Here is a 21,920-nt window from a genome sequence, read left to right as displayed (position 1 = left end):
ATACTGCCAGCCATCACAGGCATGCCACTCCTAGCTTGGTACTCCTCTCAGCTTGACCATGAAGCTACTTACACATATACTGCCAGCCATCACAGGCATGCCACTCCAAGCTTGGTACTCCTCTCAGCTTTACCATGAAGCTACATACACATACTGCCAGCCATCACAGGCATGCCACTCCAAGCTTGGTACTCCTCTCAGCTTGACCATGAAGCTACTTACACATATACTGCCAGCCATCACAGGCATGCCACTCCAAGCTTGGTACTCCTCTCAGCTTTACCATGAAGCTACATACACATACTGCCAGCCATCACAGGCATGCCACTCCAAGCTTGGTACTCCTCTCAGCTTGACCATGAAGCTACTTACACATATACTGCCAGCCATCACAGGCATGCCACTCCAAGCTTGGTACTCCTCTCAGCTTTACCATGAAGCTACATACACATACTGCCAGCCATCACAGGCATGCCACTCCAAGCTTGGTACTCCTCTCAGCTTGACCATGAAGCTACTTACACATATACTGCCAGCCATCACAGGCATGCCACTCCAAGCTTGGTACGCCTCTCAGCTTGACCATGAAGCTACCTACACACATACTGCCAGCCATCACAGACATGCCACTCCAAGCTTGGTACTCCTCTCAGCTTTACCATGAAGCTACATACACACATACTGCCAGCCATCACAGGCATGCCACTCCAAGCTTGGTACTCCTCTCAGCTTGACCATGAAGATACGTACAAACATACTGCCAGCCATCACAGGCATGCCACTCCAAGCTTGGTACTCCATAGTTACATAGTTACATAGTTACATAGTTATTTTGGCTGAAAAAAGACATACGTCCATCGAGTTCAACCAGTACAAAGTACAACTCCAGCCCGTCCCCCACATACCCCTGTTGATCCAGAGGAAGGCGAAAAAACCCCACCAGGCATGGTCCAATTAGCCCCAAATGGGAAAAATTCCTTCCCGACTCCAGATGGCAATCAGATAAAATCCCTGGATCAACATCATTAGGCATAACCTAGTAATTGTAGCCATGGATTTCTTTCAACGCAAGGAAAGCATCTAAGCCCCCTTTAAATGCAGGTATAGAGTTTGCCATAACGACTTCCTGTGGCAATGCATTCCACATCTTAACCACTCTTACTGTAAAGAACCCTTTCCTAAATAAATGGCTAAAACGTTTTTCCTCCATGCGCAGCTCATGTCCTCTAGTCCTTTGAGAAGGCCTAGGGACAAAAAGCTCATCCGCCAAGCTATTATATTGCCCTCTAATGTATTTATACATGTTAATTAGATCTCCTCTAAGGCGTCTTTTCTCTAGACTAAATAAACCCAGTTTATCTAACCTTTCTTGGTAAGCGAGACCTTCCATCCCACGTATCAATTTTGTAGCTCGTCTCTGCACCTGCTCTAAAACTGCAATATCTTTTTTGTAATGTGGTGCCCAGAACTGAATTCCATATTCCAGATGTGGCCTTACTAGAGAGTTAAACAGGGGCAATATTATGCTAGCATCTCGAGTTTTTATTTCCCTTTTAATGCATCCCAAAATTTTGTTCGCTTTAGCTGCAGCGGCTTGGCATTGAGTACGATTATTTAACTTGTTGTCGATGAGTACTCCTAAGTCCTTCTCCAAGTTTGATGTTCCCAACTGTATCCCATTTATTTTGTATGGTGCTAGACCATTGGTACGACCAAAATGCATGACTTTACATTTGTCAACATTGAATTTCATCTGCCATGTATGTGCCCATATAGCCATCCTATCCAGATCCTGTTGCAATATGACACTATCTTCCTGAGAGTTGATGATTCTGCACAATTTTGTATCATCTGCAAAAATAGCAACATTGCTCACTACTGCATCTACTAGGTCATTAATAAATAAATTGAAGAGCACTGGACCCAGTACAGACCCCTGTGGGACCCCACTGCTAACAGTCTCCCATTTTGAGTACGATCCATTGACCACAACTCTTTGTTTTCTGTCCATTAGCCAGTTCCCTATCCATGCACACAAACTCTTCCCCAGTCCTTGCATCCTCAACTTTTGCACCAGACTTCTGTGGGGAACAGTGTCGAAGGCCTTTGCAAAGTCCAAGTATATCACATCTACAGCATTCCCAATATCCATATTAGCATTTACTACCTCATAAAAGCTGAGCATGTTAGTCAAACAGGACCTGTCTTTAGTAAACCCATGTTGATGCTGAGAAATAAGATTATTTTCTACTATGAAGTCATGTATAGTATCTCTTAGTAACCCCTCAAATAGTTTGCATACAACTGATGTTAAGCTTACAGGTCTATAATTTCCTGGATCAGATTTTTTGCCCTTCTTAAATAATGGGAAAACGTGGGCTGTACGCCAATCCACTGGGACTCTGCTAGTTGCAAGAGAGTCACAAAAGATAAGATAAAGGGGCTTAGCTATAACTGAACTTAATTCTCTTAGGACCCGAGGATGCATGCCATCCGGGCCAGGTGCCTTGTCTATTTTTAATTTATTTAGTCTTGCCTTTACTTCTTCCTGCGTTAAGTATTTAATATTACAGTTAGAAGATTGAGACTCTTCTGCCTCTGTAATTTGCAACAGTGCTGTTTCCTTTGTGAAGACTGAAGCAAAGAAAGCATTTAATAACTCTGCCTTACCTTGGTCGTCCACCATCGAGTTCCCACCCTCATCCTTTAGGATTCCTATACAGTCAACCTTTCTTTTTTTAGAGTTGATGTACTTGTAAAACTTTTTTGGGTTAGATTTGATATCCCTAGCGATTTGATTTTCAGCTTCGATCTTCCGCTCAGCTTAATCACAGATATGATAATTCTAGCCCATTGGGGATCGGGAAACAATCCCTTGGGCGACAATTCGGACAGGTGCATCACTAGCCTTGACGCTAGCGACGTGTGCTGTTGCTATGGAGGAGGCGGATGGATGACGATCGGTGCACAACAGAGCAGCTTACATTGGTTGAGGGGGGGGGGGGTTGAAAATAACATGATCGGTTGTGCTCGGCCGTCGGTGGTCATTAAATATCCAACGGATCCTTAAAAGGGCCCAAGCAGGATCATTCGGCGGCCGCTGTACACCGAGAATAATCATTGGCTGAAATGATCCTTTTCGGCCGAAAGGTATTGAATGTAAATGCATACCTTTACAGTGTTCCTGCAGTCACCTGCTATTTGAGTAAACAATCTGGAAGTAATGTTTATATTTAAAATGGTATTTATATCTAAAATAGACGCATTACATTGCTTGTTTACCACTCTAGAAAAAAAAGACCCCTTCAGTAATCATTTTTCTTATTCTACTCCCATGCTTCAAGTTGCTAGGTACTCGCAGAGATTAAAGTACTGTACTTTGCTTTGCCACTTCCCCTACTTAGCATGTGATAGATGTGCAAATGTAATTCAAGGGAAAAAAAAAGATAATAAAATAGTGTTTGTCTCACTTAGCAGAGAAGATTTCACATTTCCTGTGTGCACTTTAATTCCACTGAATCAGATTAAGCATCAGAACGAAGTGTATACTCTTCTCTTCACTGAATCTGCTCCGCAGTTTATTAAAGGAGTTATAATATTTAATAACATATTAACTGCATTAAGTGAGGAAAGTAGTGAGCAAAATAACCATCATGTGACAGAGAGAATAAGACGAAATTATTATTTAAAACTGTGAGACAATTAAAAGGAACCTTAAGGGCCTGTCCACAGCGGTCAGTTGCATTGCAGAATAATTCTGCATGTTAACTCACTACCCCTACAGTTCTATGGGGCTGTTCACAGTAACAGATGGCGTTATTCTAACTCGCTGCATGCAGGCTTTGCATTAAAGTCTATGTCCAACCTCCATTGTGGTTCATACACATTTTAACATGTGCATTATGTAACTGACCACTGTGAACCTAGCCTAAGCGACAAGTGACATGATGAGATAGACATGTGTATGTACAGTGGCAAGTAAACAAATGCATATGCTGTGTTCCATTTCTTCTTTCTCTGCCTGAAAGAGTTTATATTCATCTATGCGACTGATAGTTTGTTTCCAGTTGAGACAGTCAGGCCATAGCAGCCCTCACTGATAAGGAATTACAGCATTAAAACACTTTCCTGGAAGAGAACTGGGCTTCTGAGCGCAGGGGATAGATAAAAAAAGGTAAATAGTTGATATATTTTAGCTTTCTGAGACACGGGACAGACTTTGACATTGAGCTGAGAAAAAAAACAATAAATCTACTTTTTTATGTATTGGCGCTTTGAGTCCGCCAGGAGAAAAGTGCGATATAAATGTACTGTGTTTGTGTTTGTTAAACATTACAGATCAAAAATTGGAGGAGTTAAAATAATAATTTCGAAAATATAAAGTATCCTTATAGTACAGAAAACGGTTTATGCAGGCTTTTATGTGTTTTTTTTTAACTTAAAGGGGTTCTTTCGCGAAAAAAGTAGGCAGTTAAAAAATGTGACAGATGACAGGTTTTGAGCCAGTCCATCTTTTTAAGGGGGATTCTCAGGGCTTTCTTTGTTTTCAACAGCATTTCCTGAACAGCAGTTTAACTGCCAAAATAGCAAGATACCAGCCGGCCTCCCTAATCACTTGCACACTATTATGTCAGTTAGATTTTGCAACTGTTGTTCAGGAAATGCTGTTGAAAACAAAGAAAGCCCTGAGAATCCCCCTTAAAAAGATGGACTGGCCCAAAACCTGTCATCTGTCACATTTTTTAACTGCCTACTTTTTTCGCGAAAGAACCCCTTTAAGAAATATGGTTTTGCATTGAGAGGCTTCAAAAAGCAATTGGAAAATCTAGCCTCTTTGCGTGCTTGCTGCCCTGTATGAGCATGCTCCATTTTCTGCATCAGTGCAGAGGCAGAAGTATGATTCGGGTGTTGGTCATACAACACCTCTACTATACAGAATTACAGGCAGAGGGAGGTCTTGCTGGTGCCTCACTAGAGCCTTGTTTGTGGTAGTCTGATGCTTCATAGTCTGATGCTTCAGGGAGGTAAGGAACAGTGCTTATTGTGCTCTATAAGGATTCATTACATATTTTAGAAATACCCCAAGGTTGCTTGAAAATTATATTATGATTTTTAAAAGGCTTGAGTTTTCCCAAGCATATTTTAGCATCTTCTTCCTGGTATACCAACTAGAGCAGCAGCCAATATATAGTTGAGGTTTGTAGAGTAGAATGTTTTCTCTGAGAGCTGTGGCTATAGACTAGTACAATATGGATTTTCCATTACAATGTACTGCCGGACTCAAAGCAGAAGGTATGGCAGACACTGTATCTGTTCTGTCATAATTCCAAAGTTTATTCGTGGTTAGACAATTTTTCTACTTGTAATGATCTAGTCTTCCTGCAAAGATCCAATCAATAATTTCCTGTTCTGATGTTTTATGCTGGACTCGTGAGACACAAATAATAAGGAACCTTTATAAAACAAAAAATCAGTTTCAGTTTGAATTTGACATTGAAGATTTATCACCATCACCAACTGAAAATGCTGCTGCTGCTGTACACTCTATTCTTTATTTGCCTGGTGACCAGTGCTTGAAGATGCCAGCCAACGTTATGTACTTATGAAGAAACCTTTGTAAAACTTCAAGATTACCTAAGCAGAAATTGACAGGGCCTATCAATGACAGGCTCTGTTTTAATGAAGGACAGATTGGAGATTGCAGGGTTGTCCTGATGTCTTAGGGTCACAGTTGACGCTACGCCCCTCTCAGCTGTGCAGTCACAGTCCTGTTTTCCAAGACTGCTGAAGCTCATTGAAAACCTCCGCCTGCGTCACCATGGCCCACCCCCAGCTTGGCAGCTACCAATTAGGTGCCGGCCTTTTATAGCTTAGGTACTCTTTCAGCAGCAATAATATGTTTGTCATAGTCAGGATACTACTTACAGACAGGTAAAGTATTAATGCAGGGGCACCCTGGGGAGGAGGGAGGGACATATACATTAGGGGGGCAGCGGCCGGAGGGGATGAGGCAGCTTCACGAGGACGATTTCTGAAAGATTTCATGTTGAAATCGATCGGGAGGCTGCCTGCCAGTTTATGGTGGTCAACAGATATCTATTTAATCAGAGAGAGATCTGTCTATTGGTCGCTCGTCTGCCAACATCGCTAGGTGTGTGGGTACCCTAAAGGATTTTATTGATGAAGTCAGAATGAATATTTAGTCAGTAATCTGTAATATTGTATTGTTTGTATCCTTTCAGCAACTCCATCTTTCATGAAGAGCGTGTTCAGCCCCATCTTGCTCCTCAGTCTTATCACAATGTGCGTCACTCAGCTCCGTCTCATCTTCTACATGGGAGCCATGAACAATATTCTGGAATTCCTGGTGGATGGAGACTTGGGATCTGGTAAGTATGAAGCTTCAGGCAACTACTGAGTGCCCTGCATGACAAGAGGCACAATCATAAGAAAAGTGCACTGCCAGGGACGGATTTACAGCACAGGAGCCTATTGGCACAGATGTCCTGGCACCCTAGACTTCACCCTCCATGAACCTACAAACCACCACCAAACTGCACCGCAAGTGTGCTGGCTGGTCATGCTGTCACTTCTCCCTTACTTCCCTTGCCAGTCATAGGTAGCTACATGTGCCCCTTAACATTGGGCAGCCAGAAGTACCATCAATATTAAGAAGCTACAGGTGCCCCTGAATATTAGGTAACTAGAGGAACCTCAGTATTAAGTAGCTAGTGGTGCCTCTGACTGAAGGGAGATCTCATCTGCTCAGGGCTCTGCGTAGGGAAGGAGGGAGAGGAGTGTGCCGCCTTTCTATTATCATGCGCCTCTAGGCACGTGCCTACAGTGCCTTATGGTTAATCCGTCCCTGCACACTGCCGTGGTTTGAAATGTGATTGATGTGCAGCATGTTAGTACTGTAGCAATTAGAGCAGCCTTTCTCAACTTTTTTACCCTGGAGGAACCCTGCAAATAATTTTTGGATCTCAAGGAATCCCTGCATTTATTTTGCATTGAGGAATAATCTTTAAAAGAAGGCGTGGCTGTTTATTTCACTATCCCTTTTTACACTGCCACTCATTATACTATCGGAAGCGGGAAAAAAGGGCGCAGGCAGCTAGTGGACAAAAAGGGCGCCGCCATTCACTCTCATAATAAATAACGTTTAATGGGCGCCGAGCAGGAAAAAAGGGCGCCGGAGATAAATAACGTTTACAAACGGCCCCCGGAGATTTTTAATGATTTATACCTGTGCTTGTGGTGATTTACGTTTATAAAATGCACCCGTGCCGAATAACGTTTATAAAAATACTAAACATATTTATCTTATTTAACTAATTAAAACATTATTTAAAGTTTTATCCCTTACTGTTTGTAAAACATTATTATTCACAAAATAAAGCGATCAGTACGTAACGTAAATTGCAATATATTTTTTGCAGCCACAATTAGTAAAACATTATTATCCACATAATAAAGCGATCAGTAAGGGTGGTCTTAGGTTTAGGCACCACCAGGGGGGTCTTAGGGTTAGGCACCACCAGGGGGGTCTTAGGGTTAGGCACCACCAGGGGAGTCTTAGGTTTAGGCACCACCAGGGGGGTCTTAGGTTTAGGCACCACCAGGGGGGTCTTAGGTTTAGGCACCACCAGGGGGGTCTTAGGTTTAGGCACCACCAGGGGGGTCTTAGGGTTAGGCACCACCAGGGGGGTCTTAGGGTTAGGCACCACCAGGGGGGTCTTAGGGTTAGGCACCACCAGGGGGGTCTTAGGTTTAGGCACCACCAGGGGGGTCTTAGGGTTAGGCACCACCAGGGGGGTCTTAGGGTCAGGCACCACCAGGGGGTCTTAGGTTTAGGCACCACCAGGGGGGTCTAGGGGTTAAGGATAGGTACAGGGAGGGTTCTGTGTGAGAGTAGGCTTAGGTATAGTTTTAGTAAAATTTTAGTAATACTTACTAATGTTTTACAACACTTATTACGAACGTAGTTATATTTATATCATCGTTATAAAGAATATTTTCAGATTTTATTATAAGAACAAACCATAAATGAAGGTTATTCACAATAATATATAATTATAACAATTAAACATATATTATCGTTTTTTTAATAAACGTAATTATAAGTTTCACTTTTGAAACAGGGAAGATTAACGTTTTCACAATTGCCGATTTCATAAACATTATTTAATGATTTATAATTTTGCAAAACATTATTTGTAAACGAAATATAGCACACTATTTTTATAAACGCTATTAATGATTAATTATTAATTAGCGTTTACACCCCGCGCCCTTTTTGTCCGGGCGCCCTTTTTGTACGTACGCTATACTGTCTCCTTATCCTAGTGCTTTTTATTAATGTACTCATTATTATTCTGTCCCCCTATTTAGTGCTTCTTTTTACAGTACCCCCTATTTTAGTGTGCTCTATTATACTTCCCCTACGATGGGGGGAAATGCCAAGTAACCCCTGCAGAGTACTCAGGGAACCCTGGTTGAAAAAGCCTGATTTAGAGCAAGTGGTTGTGGATCCAACAAGCATAGAGGAGCCATGAGTTACGGTAGTTTAGAATGTTTGATGTGCCTTTCCCAGATTGATAGCAGTCAGACACTTACAGACATCATCTGCTTTATATCCATTTCCTAATTCATCAAAATTGTACTTTTCTTCTGTGTGTTGTAACATGATTCTTTGAGCTTTGTTGCTGTCTGACAGAATATAGGATTGCCATGTCCTCCCTAAAAGACTAAAGGATGCGTGTGACATTACAGGATGGGGGAGAACAGCACAGGACAAGGGAAGCACAGGAATAGGGCGGGTGAGCAGTGGGGATGATACAGCAGGCCTTGGGTGGTAAAATGTACATATCCGGCCCAGCGCTCTGTAGGCAGTAGCAGTATATTTAGGGAGTCTTGTCCAAGGTCTCCTACTGAATAGGTGCTGGCCAAGGATGAGCCAAGATCAGTGGACACTGGTTGAATCTGTAATGCACGGGCTGTGTCATTCAGATCAGATGATTTGCTTTGACAGGAACGTGTTCTTAGATAATGGTGTGTTTTAGCGATCATAGACAAAACAATGAGGTCTCTCCTCAGCTTGTTCTGCTTCATCATACAAATATCTGCAGAATGCAGCTCTGTCTCTTTTGACCTCTCCTCTTTCAGTCCTATTTGAGATGCAAAGAGATTAGAGCAGGAATAACAGATTGTGCAATTTGCAACAGGAAGAAATATGAATGCCCTTTTCACCTATAAGCCATATCCCTGTTTAAGGTGGGACAAAGATTTAGTCAGCAGCCTTTCTTTAGTATATGTTTGTCCTCCCTTTGGCTGCCTGTAAAATTATGGCTGAGCAGGCTACAGCTGTCTCAGCCCTCAGCTCAAACAGCAGCGTCTGTGAGTCTGCAGCGCCCCCCAGCGGGGAAACTATTTTTAGCCAAAGAAGCTGTTTACCTCAGTTACTCATCCCAGATTGCAAAATTATTATGGCAGAAGTTCAATGAGGGCAATCCAGTTTGAACCTGCTCTATCAAGAACTATGAAGCGATGAGAGGAAACTCATGTAATGAGACAAGCTTCCAGGCATGCAAAAAATACATACACAGATCAGGAACACGTTAGCCTCCAGAGCAAAACAGGGATTTGGAGAAGCACACAGTGCAGTCCTCAGCCACAGATATACAGTAGCTGGATGTTTATACCTCTGTGTTATTCTAATAATTACCTGATTGCATGTTTACATAAATGTCTCAGTAATCTGATTGCCTGTTTATGTACATGTTGATTAGTGCTTCTTATTTAATAAAGGATGACTCCAAGTAATGCATCCCACTAATTAGACTTTTTCCCTCCTTTTGGGAGCTGTCTGTCATCAGTAAGAACAATATGTAAACTTGGATTAACCCGGGTCCCATTTTATACAGAACTATAGAACAGCTTTAAATGGAGTTCCACTTAAATGTATTATTAATGATGATACAAGCAGAGTCGCAGCTAGGGTTTACAGCGCCCGGGGGCAAAGACAGTTTTTGCGCCACCCCCTCACCCCAGACAAAATGGGTGTGGCCACTTTTCAGAATTTAATCATGGTCATGGGTGGAGTCAAATGTAAAAATTCTGTTTAGATAGTCATATGTGCCCCCCTTCTCTCTGTTTAGATAGCTAAATATGCCTCTTTACCCCATTCAGATAGCCAGATATGCCCCCTTTAAAATAGCCACATGTGCCCCCCTTTAGATAGCCAGATCTGCCCCTCTTCCCGCCTTTAGATAGCCAGATGTGCCTCCCTATAGATAGCCAGATGTGCCCCCTTTAGATAGCCAGATGTCCCCCCCTATAGATAGCCAGATGTGCCCTCCTTTGCATAGCCAGATGTGCCCGCTTTAGATAGCCAGATTGCCCTCCTTTATATAGCCAGATGTGCCCCGCTTTTTCTGCTGTTGTTAACGCTTCTGCACTCCTCTTCAGAGGGAAGGAGAGACTCAGGGGCACTTCAGGCAGCCAGGAAGCCGCCTCTCACACACATGGGGGGTACAGTGGCTGTGCTGAGGGCCCTCACAGTGCTGAGCCCGGGGACATATGTCCCTCCTTGCCCCCCCCCCCCCCCGTATCTATGCCTCTGGATACAAGTAATAGGACAGACTTACTACAGCTCTTACTGATACCCAGGGCTTCAGTAAATTATTCAGTATCCCATTTTTTTATGTTAAACATCCTGGTTTCACTTCCTAAATCTATATATTGCATGCAACCCTGCCCTCCCAGGGATGATTAGCCTAGGCTGATTAGCTAAATCTTTGTTCCTATTGTAGTCTCTAAGGCCATTTTTGCAGGGTACCAATTAATCAAGCTGCTCGTTCATGCTACACAGGAAATGCACATAGCAGCAAGGTAACCTGACAGAGTTCACCTGAGGACAGGATTGTAGCAGATATTACGTGCCTGAAATATGTCTGTCTGTTTCATGGAAATTCTCATGTTTGTGCAACAATAACTCCCCCCTTCCAGATGTCATGATTGGATGTTTTTGCAGTTTTCGCTTCCCCTTTTCTCTGCTAGCCGCTGAGTCAGCCCTGCGCACTCATGAGGCACAAGACCTGTAATGTGGAGGTTCTGCTTGCTCAGCTAGGCTGGATCCAGTTCTTGTTTCTCTGTTTCAGTCTTGCTTTGAACAGTGTGCTGTAGTTTCCCACATGTGTGCTGAATTCTCTGCTAATTCATCTTTCTCTTGTATTGCTCTCTTTGCTGTCACATGCTGCCTTACTTTCATCATACAGTGATGCACACCGGTAAGCTGGGAAAGCACTGGGGAAAACAAGGACAATGCTGTAATGGTTTTTTGTGTGACTTATATAAAGGACATCATTACGTTTTACAAATTCTCTTGATAAAGAGTGACAAGTGTCCATGAGAAATCTGTCAGACTTCTTCAGACCTGCTGAGAAAAATGTAGTTAATATCTGGCTTTATTTAAAAAAAATCGTTTTGGTTACAAAACATAAGTGCAGCTTTTCTCTTTTGCAGCCTAGGTGGCCACTAATGATACAATTTGCCAAACGATTGTTTAGAAATGTTTCTTCGTATGAACGAATGGAAACGATCGTTTGGGACCACTAATGCACAAAAACCTCCATTCAGCCAACCTCTGATCAGATTGATGGGGTCGAGCTAATAATCAGATTGATTTTTTATTATCTCATCGAATTGGTTATGAGATTTCTTTGCCCATTAGTGGTCCCAAACAATGATTTCCAATCTTTCATATGAAGAATTGATCGTAAACGATTGTTCAGGAAATTGTATCGCTAGTGGCCACCTCAAAATTTAATGATACTGCCTATATGGGGGAGCTTTATTTAGTGCTCTACTGAAAATGTAAAAAAAAAATATCACTTCAAATTCATATAATAAAATATTGGTAACCTTAACACTCTCCTGGTGGGTAACTAGCCCTAACTCCCCCAACTAACCTTAACCCTCCCCCCACCTTCCCATGGGCAACTAACCTGTATGCTCCATGGATAACTAACCTTAATCCCCCCGCCTACAGTGGAACACATCCAATTTCAAAGGGTGCCTGCTATTTGTAGCTATGGTTTGCATAACAGGGCACCCTATAATAGCGGACACCCTTTTAAACGGGGCACATCTCGCACCTATTTCAACTGCTTTGCTTGCTTGAGGGGCAGGACCAGTTAGCCACTCATCCTCCCTCCACTGTTTGCTTGTGGAGGAACCTTTGGCATAGGAAGTGTCCAAACAATATGTAAACAGGCTAAAGTAGGGAGTTGAGTGGCCTGCTGTGGGTTGGGACGTTTGATCACCTGCCCTCTTAAAGTGGATACAAGATAAAATTTGAGGTCATTACTAATGGCTTCCTTACATAGAATATATAGCCCATTTCCCCCCAAAATGTTTTTTTAATCCCTCCTATTACCTTACTAGTTAATGTAGCCTCTCAACTGCCACAATGTTCCTGGCTCTAAGATCAAAAATGCTCTTGAGAGCATCTGTTCAGGAGGCTTCCACAATTGCCAAAGCAGAAAAATGTCATGCATTGGTGCATTTTGTGTTCTGTATTTTCAAGATGGTGTTAGCCTGAATTTGATAAAGCAACCCTCTTATCAGAAATTTCCAACAGTGGGTGAGGTTAGGCAGATAGGCTCGTCTCCTCTTTGAAGAACAAGCGACACCCATGCTAACCTAGAAATAAAAACACATATATATGTAGATAAATACTTCTTCTACTTACATAACAGATGTATTGTGCTATCCACGTAATAATTCCTGTGAATTTTATAAAGGAAAAGCAGAAAATCCTATTCTAGACAGTGGCCATCTTGACAAGCTAATGCTGCCATCATATCCTCCCTGACTCTGGTTTGTGTATTCATTAGCTGCCCTCCTCCCAGAGTCTTCAGACACTCCCACTGAGGTGTATACTAGGAACTGCACTGTCTTTTTTTTATTTACACATCCAATCACTGAGTCACCTCAGCCTTGCTTGTACACAAGTAATCAGAGGGTTTTTCTGATAAGCCGCTAGGCAGGGAAATAAATGGAAGAGGAGGAATATATTATAGATAAAAAGAACTCCCAGCATTCAACTGTTTGGCACTAGGGCCAGTGCTCCTAAAGTATGTGATAACTACAAACCATAACAGCAGAAAAAGTTTTGCAAGGTTTGAATGGAGGATTAGCATCTTTATCACTTAATACTCTCAGACCAGTTGCTGTTGAAATTTGATTTTTATGGTGACAATACCGCTTTAAAGTGGGGGCCTCATAGTAGGTGAGTATCATGGAGGTTTTGTGGAGAAGGTGTGACTATTATTTCTAGATTTATGTTTCACGTACCATTTCTTGCAATGTACCGTATTTTTCGCCGTATAAGACGCACTTTTTCTTCCCCAAAATGTTGGGGGAAAAGTGGGTGCGTCTTATGCGGCGAAGGTACGGATTTCGGGATGCAGAGGTGCGCAGGGAAGCACTATATACATTACCTGCTCCTGCCGCCGCGCTCCTGGCTCCAATCCTGGCTCCCCGATCCTCTTCTTCCATCTACCGCTGCCCGCTGCTGCCCCCGCCAAACATCGCTGGCCGGTCTTAATTAGCCGCAGGGATACGCTATCAGCACACCACGTGCCGGGGTCACGCATGCCACGGAACGCTGGCCGGTCCTAATTAGCCGCGCAGGGATACACTATCAGCACACCACGTGCGCCGGGGTCACGCATACGCATGTGTGACCCGGCGCACGCTGATAGCGTATCCCTGCGCGGATAATTAGGACCGGCCAGCGTTGTTCGGCGGCATGCGTGACCCCGGCACGTGGTGTGCTGATAGCGTATCCATGCGGCTAAGACCGGCCAGCGATGTTCGGCGGGGGCAGCAGCGGGCAGCGGTAGATGAAAGAAGAGGATCGGGGAGCCAGGAGCGCGGCGGCAGGAGCAGGTAATGTATGTGTACTCACACTGCCTGCACAGGGGGGCACACGGACAACGGGGCCACAGGCACAGGGGACGCTGCCACAGGGGACACTGCCACAACAGGGGGACACTGGCACAACAGGGGGACACTGCCACAACTAGGGGACACTGCCACAACAGGAGACATTGCCACAACAGGGGGACACTGCCACAACAGGGGGACGGGGGACACTGGCACAGGGGGCTGCAGGCAGAACAGGGGGACACGGCAGGCAGAACAGGGGGACACGGCAGGCAGAACAGGGGGACACAGCAGGCAGAACAGGGGGACACAGCAGGCAGAACAGGGGGACACAGCAGGCACAGGGGGACACAGCAGGCACAGGGGGACACAGCAGGCACAGGGGGACACAGCACATAACACTGTCCCCATATGTGGTGTAATAGTATGTAATGTAACTGGAAAGGGAGAGGTAAAAAGTCCTTAAGACACCCCTGCATCATAGACACACCTAGGTTTAGTTTTTTCTTTTTTTCCTGATTTTTGCCCTCTAAATCTGGGTGCGTCTTATATGCCGGAGCGTCTTATACGGCGAAAAATACACTAATCCAGACCATGTTTGTGCTCAAATCCATACATACGTGTCCATTTAGGTTAAAAAAAAAGAATTCTTAACCTCTTAAAGCGGACCCAAACCAAACATTTTTTTTTTAATTCAAAATATTTAGTTGCACCACTCTGACACATACAAAGATAAATAAACACTCCTTCAAGCATTTCAGTGCATGCTTTTCACCCTTCTCTTTTAATAACTAGGGTTATACAGGTGGAAGCCATTACTTCTGAGCTTATTTATTTATTTTATTTATTTAAGTATTTATATAGCGCCAACATATTACGCAGCGCTGTACAGAGTATATAGTGTCTTGTCACTAACTGTCCCTCAGAGGGGCTCACAATCTAGTTCCTACCATAGTCATATGTCTATGCATGTATCGTGTAGTGCATGTATCATAGTCTAGGGCCAATTTAGGGGGAAGCCAATGAATTTATCTGTATGTTTTTGGAATGTGGGAGGAAATCGGAGTGCCCGGAGGAAACCGACGCAGACATGGGGAGAACATACAAACTCCTTGCAGATGTTGACCTTGCTGGGATTCGAACCAGGAACCCAGTGTTGCAAGGCAAGAACGCTAACCACTATGCCACCGTGCTGCCCCATGGAGATTTTAGATCATGGGTGTGTTTGTCATCAGCTACCCTCCCTCACAGGGGCATCGTCTATGTGAAATTTCACACTGAGATCACCTCCCCTGTGACATCATCAGTAGCAGCCTGTGTTTTGTTTTTGTTTTTTATCTCCTCCACCAGTTTGCCGGGAAAATCCCGGCAATATGAAAGGAAGGGAGGGGTTCCTCCAATAAATGTAAAATATTTTATATTTGTCATCCTGCAGCTGAAAAAAGGCTGCTATTTATCATTATAATTTTTAGAAAATACATTTTATTTCTGAAAACTTGTATTTTTAATTTGGGTCCACTTTAACCAATGTTACCTGTCTGATAAGTTTACGGTAATTCTCTCCATTGTCTGTAAATTCATGGTTAATTCCACTGTCATTCTTTTTGCTCGACAGTCAGCCTTTATACATCCATCTTTGGAGTGTTGCAACTGCTTTGCTTGATGACGGCCCCTGTGATTGGATACATCATGGACTGGAAGCTGAAAGAATGTGATGATGGCACTGATGATGGAGACGAGAAGGATAATCCGTATGTGTTTACTAAATGCAGGCAGAACACACATTACTAAAACTATAATATACTATTAATATCTCTGCTAACAAGGATGATCCACTATTCAAGTTACACATACAGTACACATATATAAGCCTCTGAACAAGTTGTATTGGGTATTGCATGATCTTAGCATGGCGCCCAGAGTATTAAAGCATTGGCATTCCTCTTCCTAGGAGGTTATTGTAAGTTTTGGGAGTCAGAAAGTTAGGGAAGGTACATGTTAGGGTTCCTTCTTGTGTTTAGCTAGAATAGGGTTAAAGGCTACTGTTAGGAAAAAGCATCTGATCAGGTAAGGGATACGGATACTTTAGCATTGTTAACTGGATAGTGTCAGGCATAAGTGAAATTTTAGATTTAGTATTAAGCTAGTATTGGCATAAGTGTTAAGTGACAGGTCTGTGTCACATTACACACAGGCAAAGCTGCTCTGCATCTCCAGCCCTCAGCCTGTGAAAACTTCACTCCCCTCTCCTCCTCCCTCCTGCCCTCTGCCTCAGAAATCTCTGGCTAGTAACCTCCTCCTGCCCAGACTGAGCTCCCATAAGCCCTTGCTACTAAGGCTCAGAGTGCCAAGGCTCTCTGGAGAAGCTGTGGGCGAGGCTTGTTTAGTTTATAGGGAATTAGAGTATTAAAACAAAACAAAAAAAAGTATTTGGCTTGAGGAATGCCCTATAAACTATATGAAAGGAACACAATTATGCAATGAGTAAATGTTTATCTTGGATCCACTTTAAGTCAGAGTACCTTAATCCTGTCCTCAGGGCCCACCAACAGTACTTGTTTTGTAGAAAACCATAAATATGCACTGGTGAGTTAATTAGTGTCTCAGCCGAGCTGATTAACTACCTCTGTTGATTGTCACAAAACATGCACTGTTGGGTTGGGGAACACTGCTTTAAGTCATCCTGAAAAGGAAGGGGGGGGGGGGGAGGTGAGAGAAAGGACGAGAGAATGCTGTGTTTCAGTAACAGTGCCATGTGTGCTCCTCCTGCAGGACACTGGTGTGACAAGTTAATACTGAAGGCACATGCAGACTACATCTTTGTTGCCTAAAAGGATTTTTATTAATCATGTCTGGTGACCAGCAATCCCTATACAGACATGCTTGCTTGGCTCTGCCAAATAACATGTCTTATCCTATGAAGGAGGAGGGGCATAAGGGGCAGTGGTTGTCTTGTTTTCAGCCTCTACAACACAATAAAATAGCAAACATCTGAATAAATCTAAAATCAACAATTACTGCATTACAAAAGATTGCTTTGGGTGGCAGTCATCTACACAACTGTGTTAACAAGGCTGGCAGTATATGGAAACCACATTATCTTGGTTATCTTATTTTATATCAACTGATTTCCTTAGTTCCAGGGGCATAGCAATAGGGGGTGCAGAAGTTGCCACCGCATCGGGCCTTTGGGCCAGAGGTGCCCCGATGAGCCATTTCTCAACTGCAGTATTAACTTATTGGTCTTGTGCTCATAATAATCACTGCTATAGATACTTTGAATAGTGGTAATCATTAACAAACTGATCTCCACTCCCTTCTTGCACCTCTGGTACTGTTGTTGTCCTTGGCAGGTTTTGGTGCACTGTATCAATTGTTATGTATAGAGTACTTGGGGGGCCCTATTGTAAAACTTGCATCAGGGCTCACAGCTCCTTAGCTACGCCACTACTTAGTTCTTACGTTTGTTTGCTTCTTTCATAGAGATGGAAAGAAAAAGAAAAGACGTGACCGTCAGATACAAAAGATCACAAATGCCACCAGGGCCTTCGCATTTACCAACTTACTGCTGGTGGGCTTTGGAGTCACTTGTCTTGTTCCAAACTTGCCTTTACAGGTATGTTAGCATTGGAAGTCCCAGTAGTGTTCCTTTGCATATATTGATTATGCTGTACAAATGTCATCAGCTCCTGCACCAGAGCCTTGCACTTATTATCCTATTTGCTTTTACAGATCCTATCTTTTATATTACACACAATAGTAAGAGGATTCATCCATTCTGCAGTGGGAGGACTGTATGCTGCTGTGTAAGTATTTGCAATATTCTACCTTCATGTTTGTAAAGATTCATTTACATTTATGGAATACAAGAAAAACACTTCCCCAAGTGAAGACAGTGTCTTTGTTACGATTACTGGACAGCAAACCAGGGGATGACCACTGTTAGCAGAAATACTGAGACAAGAACTAACGCGCAGTAAGGTTTATTGCAAGGCGCTTTTGTGCAAAAACGTGCATACAAAAACACAATACCAATACACAGTATCATGCAAATACACTGCAAAAACATGCACAAGCACTCTGAATACAAGGTAACAGAATGCACACAGAACCCCAGTGAACCTAACTATCTAGCTAACTAAATATATACACAAGATATAAAGTACAAACGGGAAACATATACAAAATATACACAGCATATATACAACCAGGAAACAGTACAGAAGGGAGAAGCCAAGTGCAAAGTCAGGGAAGAATGCAGCATATGGCAACAAGTAATCAGGTACAAGGACAGATCAGGAATCAGGAGTGTTCAGAAACTCAGGGCTGACAGCATTCAAAGTTCTGGCAACTGACAGAAGAAAGGGTAGACCTTAAAGGGTACTGAAGGTGGTGTATTTATACTCACCTTGGGCTTCCTCCAGCCATGAGGTGCGTGGGGTCCTTGTCTATCAATGGCCCCCATTGAAAGACAGAGTCAGGAGTCAATGAATGCGGCTCCTGACTGGCTGTCAGCACTCGGCCGTCATAGAAACGTCAGAGAGAGGAGCCTGCGGTGATGGAGCAACGTCGTGATTGGCGAGAGCGGCAGGTTTGTGCGGCGATTTGTCGGGAGGTGGCGTTTTAAGGTGCCAGAAGTCTCTGGTCCTTAAGGGGGAAGAAACTGCTGGTACGGAACTGGTTAAGCGATATTGTGTTATGATTATTTACACAGGTTCACTTCCTTCCTTGGCCATCTGTCACTAGCCTGGTGGCCACTGATCCTGCCACCAGTATCACATGATTAAATATGGTGATAGTTGTCCAGTGAGAGCAGCTTAAGGGCCAAGCACAATTTACAACTCTGTACACAGTTTGACTTGTGTCATGAAAAAAATATGGAAGCGAACGTTGAAAGCCTCCTTCTGAAATCTTGATTCAAGGGACCAAACCCCATGCATCGGGATCAATACAAATAGATCAGGGGACCCATTAGAAGCCTGGAGGCAAATTCCGTGATGATTTATGCTTGGGCATTCTTCTCTCTGCATACCACAACTATAGTGAACTGTATGGGAACCCCACCTAAATCACCTCTGAATCTCTAACCCAGTTATCTATTGGCCGGTTGAACTGACCAATCGGAAAACTCAGTAGGAGATTTAAAGATGCTTTTGCCAGGCTAATTACTTTTTTGTTGGTGCTTTTTTTTTTGACTGAACTGTATCTGGAAACGGGTGCATATTAATTTGGCGCCGAGCCGAATGACGGTTCTCACCGCTGCCGCTAAACTCAGAGGCGGCGTTAAATACTATTCCCCCTCCGAGTTGTCGCAACTCGGAGGGAGATGTAATTCGGGGTCTTGCAGCCGCCAGAGCACCGAATAACCACTACGCACCCCGCACAGCGTAGCATTGCTGCTATGTGGTGCCCAGTTTCGGCGCTCTGCTCTCAGAGCCGCGCGCCGAAATCTGCTGATTCGCTGGAAACTCCGTTCCTGGTCCCATCATAAGTCACACATCCCCACCCCTAGGGACATTGCCACAGGTGAGCTGAGCAATGAGTTGGGGATGGTGTTATTAACACTGGCAACGGTGGCATGCAAGTTGGAGGGTAGTGATTTCTGCCTCCTTCTAGATCTTTAATAAAAGTGAATTAGGAACCATGTTGGTTGGAATTGTTCAGAAGGGAAAGCCCCACAGTAGCCAGCTCAGCCATTCTGGCAGTACCAGCCTGCATGGGTGGCAAGGGGTTAAAGGTGGGGGGGCACAATTTATTTTATAAATTAAATTATCGAAATATATTATTATTATTAATTAATTTAAAAATAATTTCAAGCAACGAATACACATTTTGGTACAAAAATGCGCCATTCTGAGCTAAGCAATATGTTTCATCATGTGGGTAGAGCAGTAGAAAAGTTAAGTACTTACCTGCCCTGATTTTTAAAGTTTAAGAACACCTCCAATGTCCAAAATCTCTATAATTGCAGTACTAGAAAAATAGAAGAAAAAAAAGATGTATATGTTTCATTAGTGAGTTTTCTCTTATTTGGCTAGATGAGATAATTCCCACTAGGCACTTTTTCCTAAATCACGCCTGAAGTGAGAGGGATATGGAGACTGACATATTGATTTCCTTTTAAACAATGCCCATGGTCATGAATCAGGCCCATGGTCTTTTTTTTTGCAGTTCAATATTATTTTTTCCAATACATTGTATAAAGCTTCACTGCCATAAATGTTTCTCAGGTTCATTCTCTCAGATGTAAAAGCATTTGTGTGAGAAAGTGTCAGTGTTGCAAACTAACAGTTATCCAATGGGGTCCTAAGTAATGGTATGCAAGACAGTTCCCTAACATGCAGATTTCTACTTATCCATGAAGAGAACGACTTTAAGTCAGTCACCCCCGCATACATGTAAAAAAAATCACTGTGGTAATTTGCACGCCAGGGATAGCCAGGAAATTACCACTATAGCTGCAATTAACAACAATGCGGTCTATGCGTCGCCCATCTTTCTGTGCAGCTGCCGGCACCCAAGTTACCTGCTTCACCACAACCCGTTAATTGGCTAGCATCTAGTTAATTGATCAACAGCTAAAGGGTTATCAGTTTAAAGCGAAACCGTGACCAAGAATTGAACTTCATCCCAATCAGTAGCTGATACCCCCTTTCCCATGAGAAATCTTTTCCTTTTCGCAAATGGATCATTGGGGATGTAAATCAGGGAGAGGAAAGATTTTACAATGGGAAAACACTGACTAAATAATTCATACATAATTATTGTAAAAATGAAGCACTTTTTTTATTACATTATTTTCACTGGAGTTCCTCTTTAACGCCCCTTCTTTGTCAATGGAAATCTGCTTGGTAAGAATTGTTTACTCAAAATTAAAAAAAAAAGTACCACTGCTAGCTTAAACTTGCCAGAACATTAATAACTGTACATATGTTTTTTTCCTTTAAAGTTGACCTATCATAAAAATGCTTGACTATTCTGAAGTACTATACAGCACATAACATAAGCAACCAGTAACAGTCCAGTTCTTTGTCTTCTGTCAAGCCTCAGTCTTGCGTGGGCTAGCCAACTGCATCAGCAGCACTGATGATTTTCCCTACAAAGAGCTGCAGACTCTCACAGTGAAGTCGCTGGTGTCCTTGCTGCCTGTGCCGCTGTGTCGCCCACACATGACATCAGTCATTGGTGTTTGTGAAGAAGACATAAGAGACAATAATTGCCTTTGGTTTTAGGATTCAAATGTTTTATGTTGTTATGTGACTTTGGCCTTAGATCGATACATTTTTTTAAAAATAGCAAGTGTCTCTAATCAGAGCGAGTTCAAGTAATGTGTTTTTTTCTCCTTGCAGCTATCCATCATCACATTTTGGCAGTCTAACTGGTCTGCAGTCTCTTATTAGCGCACTTTTTGCACTCCTTCAGCAACCGCTGTTTGTGGCTATGATGGGACCTTTGAACGGGGATCCACTTTGGGTAAGAATTAAAGCCCATCTTCAGGCACAGGCCTAAAATGACTTACAGGGAACCCAAGGTGAGAGGGATATGGAGGCTAACATGTTTGTTTCCCTTTAAACAATGCACATTGCCTGGCTGTCCTGCTGATCCTCTGCCTCTAATACTTTATGCCATAAACCCTGAACAAACATGCAGATCAGATGTTTATGACAAATCTGACAGGATTAGCTGCATGCTTGTTTCAGGTGTGGGATTTAGACCCTACTGACCATAAAGATTAGCAGCACTGCCAGGCAACTGGTATTGCTTAAAAGGAAATAAATATGGCAGCTTCCATAGGTCTCACACCTCAGGTTCCTTTAACATCAGAAATGATTGTGAGCACCGCACAACTAGATATTGCAGCAGCTAAGGACACTGCCAACCTGACACAATAATACAAATGTCACACAGATCAAAATAAAATACCATGTAATAGCTCAATAATCAAAAACCTCAGATGTAACCTTTCTTGT

The 21,920-nt window shown here is 43.1% G+C and overlaps 1 protein-coding gene and 1 long non-coding RNA gene across 3 annotated transcripts in view; one reads left to right on the top strand and one right to left on the bottom strand.

The window, feature by feature from the left end:
* SLC43A2 (solute carrier family 43 member 2) overlaps positions 1 to 21,920 on the top strand; it is a 132,193-nt gene that overhangs the window by 104,329 nt on the left and 5,944 nt on the right. Inside the window, exons 9-13 of the mRNA XM_068270290.1 lie at positions 6,243 to 6,389; positions 15,566 to 15,701; positions 17,434 to 17,566; positions 17,683 to 17,756; positions 21,300 to 21,423. Coding sequence (XP_068126391.1) covers positions 6,243 to 6,389; positions 15,566 to 15,701; positions 17,434 to 17,566; positions 17,683 to 17,756; positions 21,300 to 21,423 — 614 coding nt within the window. The remainder of the gene's footprint in view (positions 1 to 6,242; positions 6,390 to 15,565; positions 15,702 to 17,433; positions 17,567 to 17,682; positions 17,757 to 21,299; positions 21,424 to 21,920) is intronic.
* The window catches only part of LOC137547096 (uncharacterized), an 84,118-nt gene continuing 77,489 nt past the window's right edge, over positions 15,292 to 21,920 (bottom strand). For both annotated transcript variants that reach the window (XR_011026469.1, XR_011026468.1), the window contains 2 exons: positions 19,863 to 19,923; positions 15,292 to 15,673 (listed from right to left, as the gene is read on the bottom strand). This is a non-coding gene — a long non-coding RNA (uncharacterized lncRNA). The remainder of the gene's footprint in view (positions 15,674 to 19,862; positions 19,924 to 21,920) is intronic.

The sequence above is a fragment of the Hyperolius riggenbachi genome, chromosome 2 (genome assembly GCF_040937935.1).
Source record: "Hyperolius riggenbachi isolate aHypRig1 chromosome 2, aHypRig1.pri, whole genome shotgun sequence".
Classification (NCBI taxonomy): Eukaryota; Metazoa; Chordata; class Amphibia; order Anura; family Hyperoliidae; genus Hyperolius; species Hyperolius riggenbachi.
Note: the sequence above shows the minus strand (reverse complement) of the source record. Positions and strands in the feature narration are given on the sequence as shown.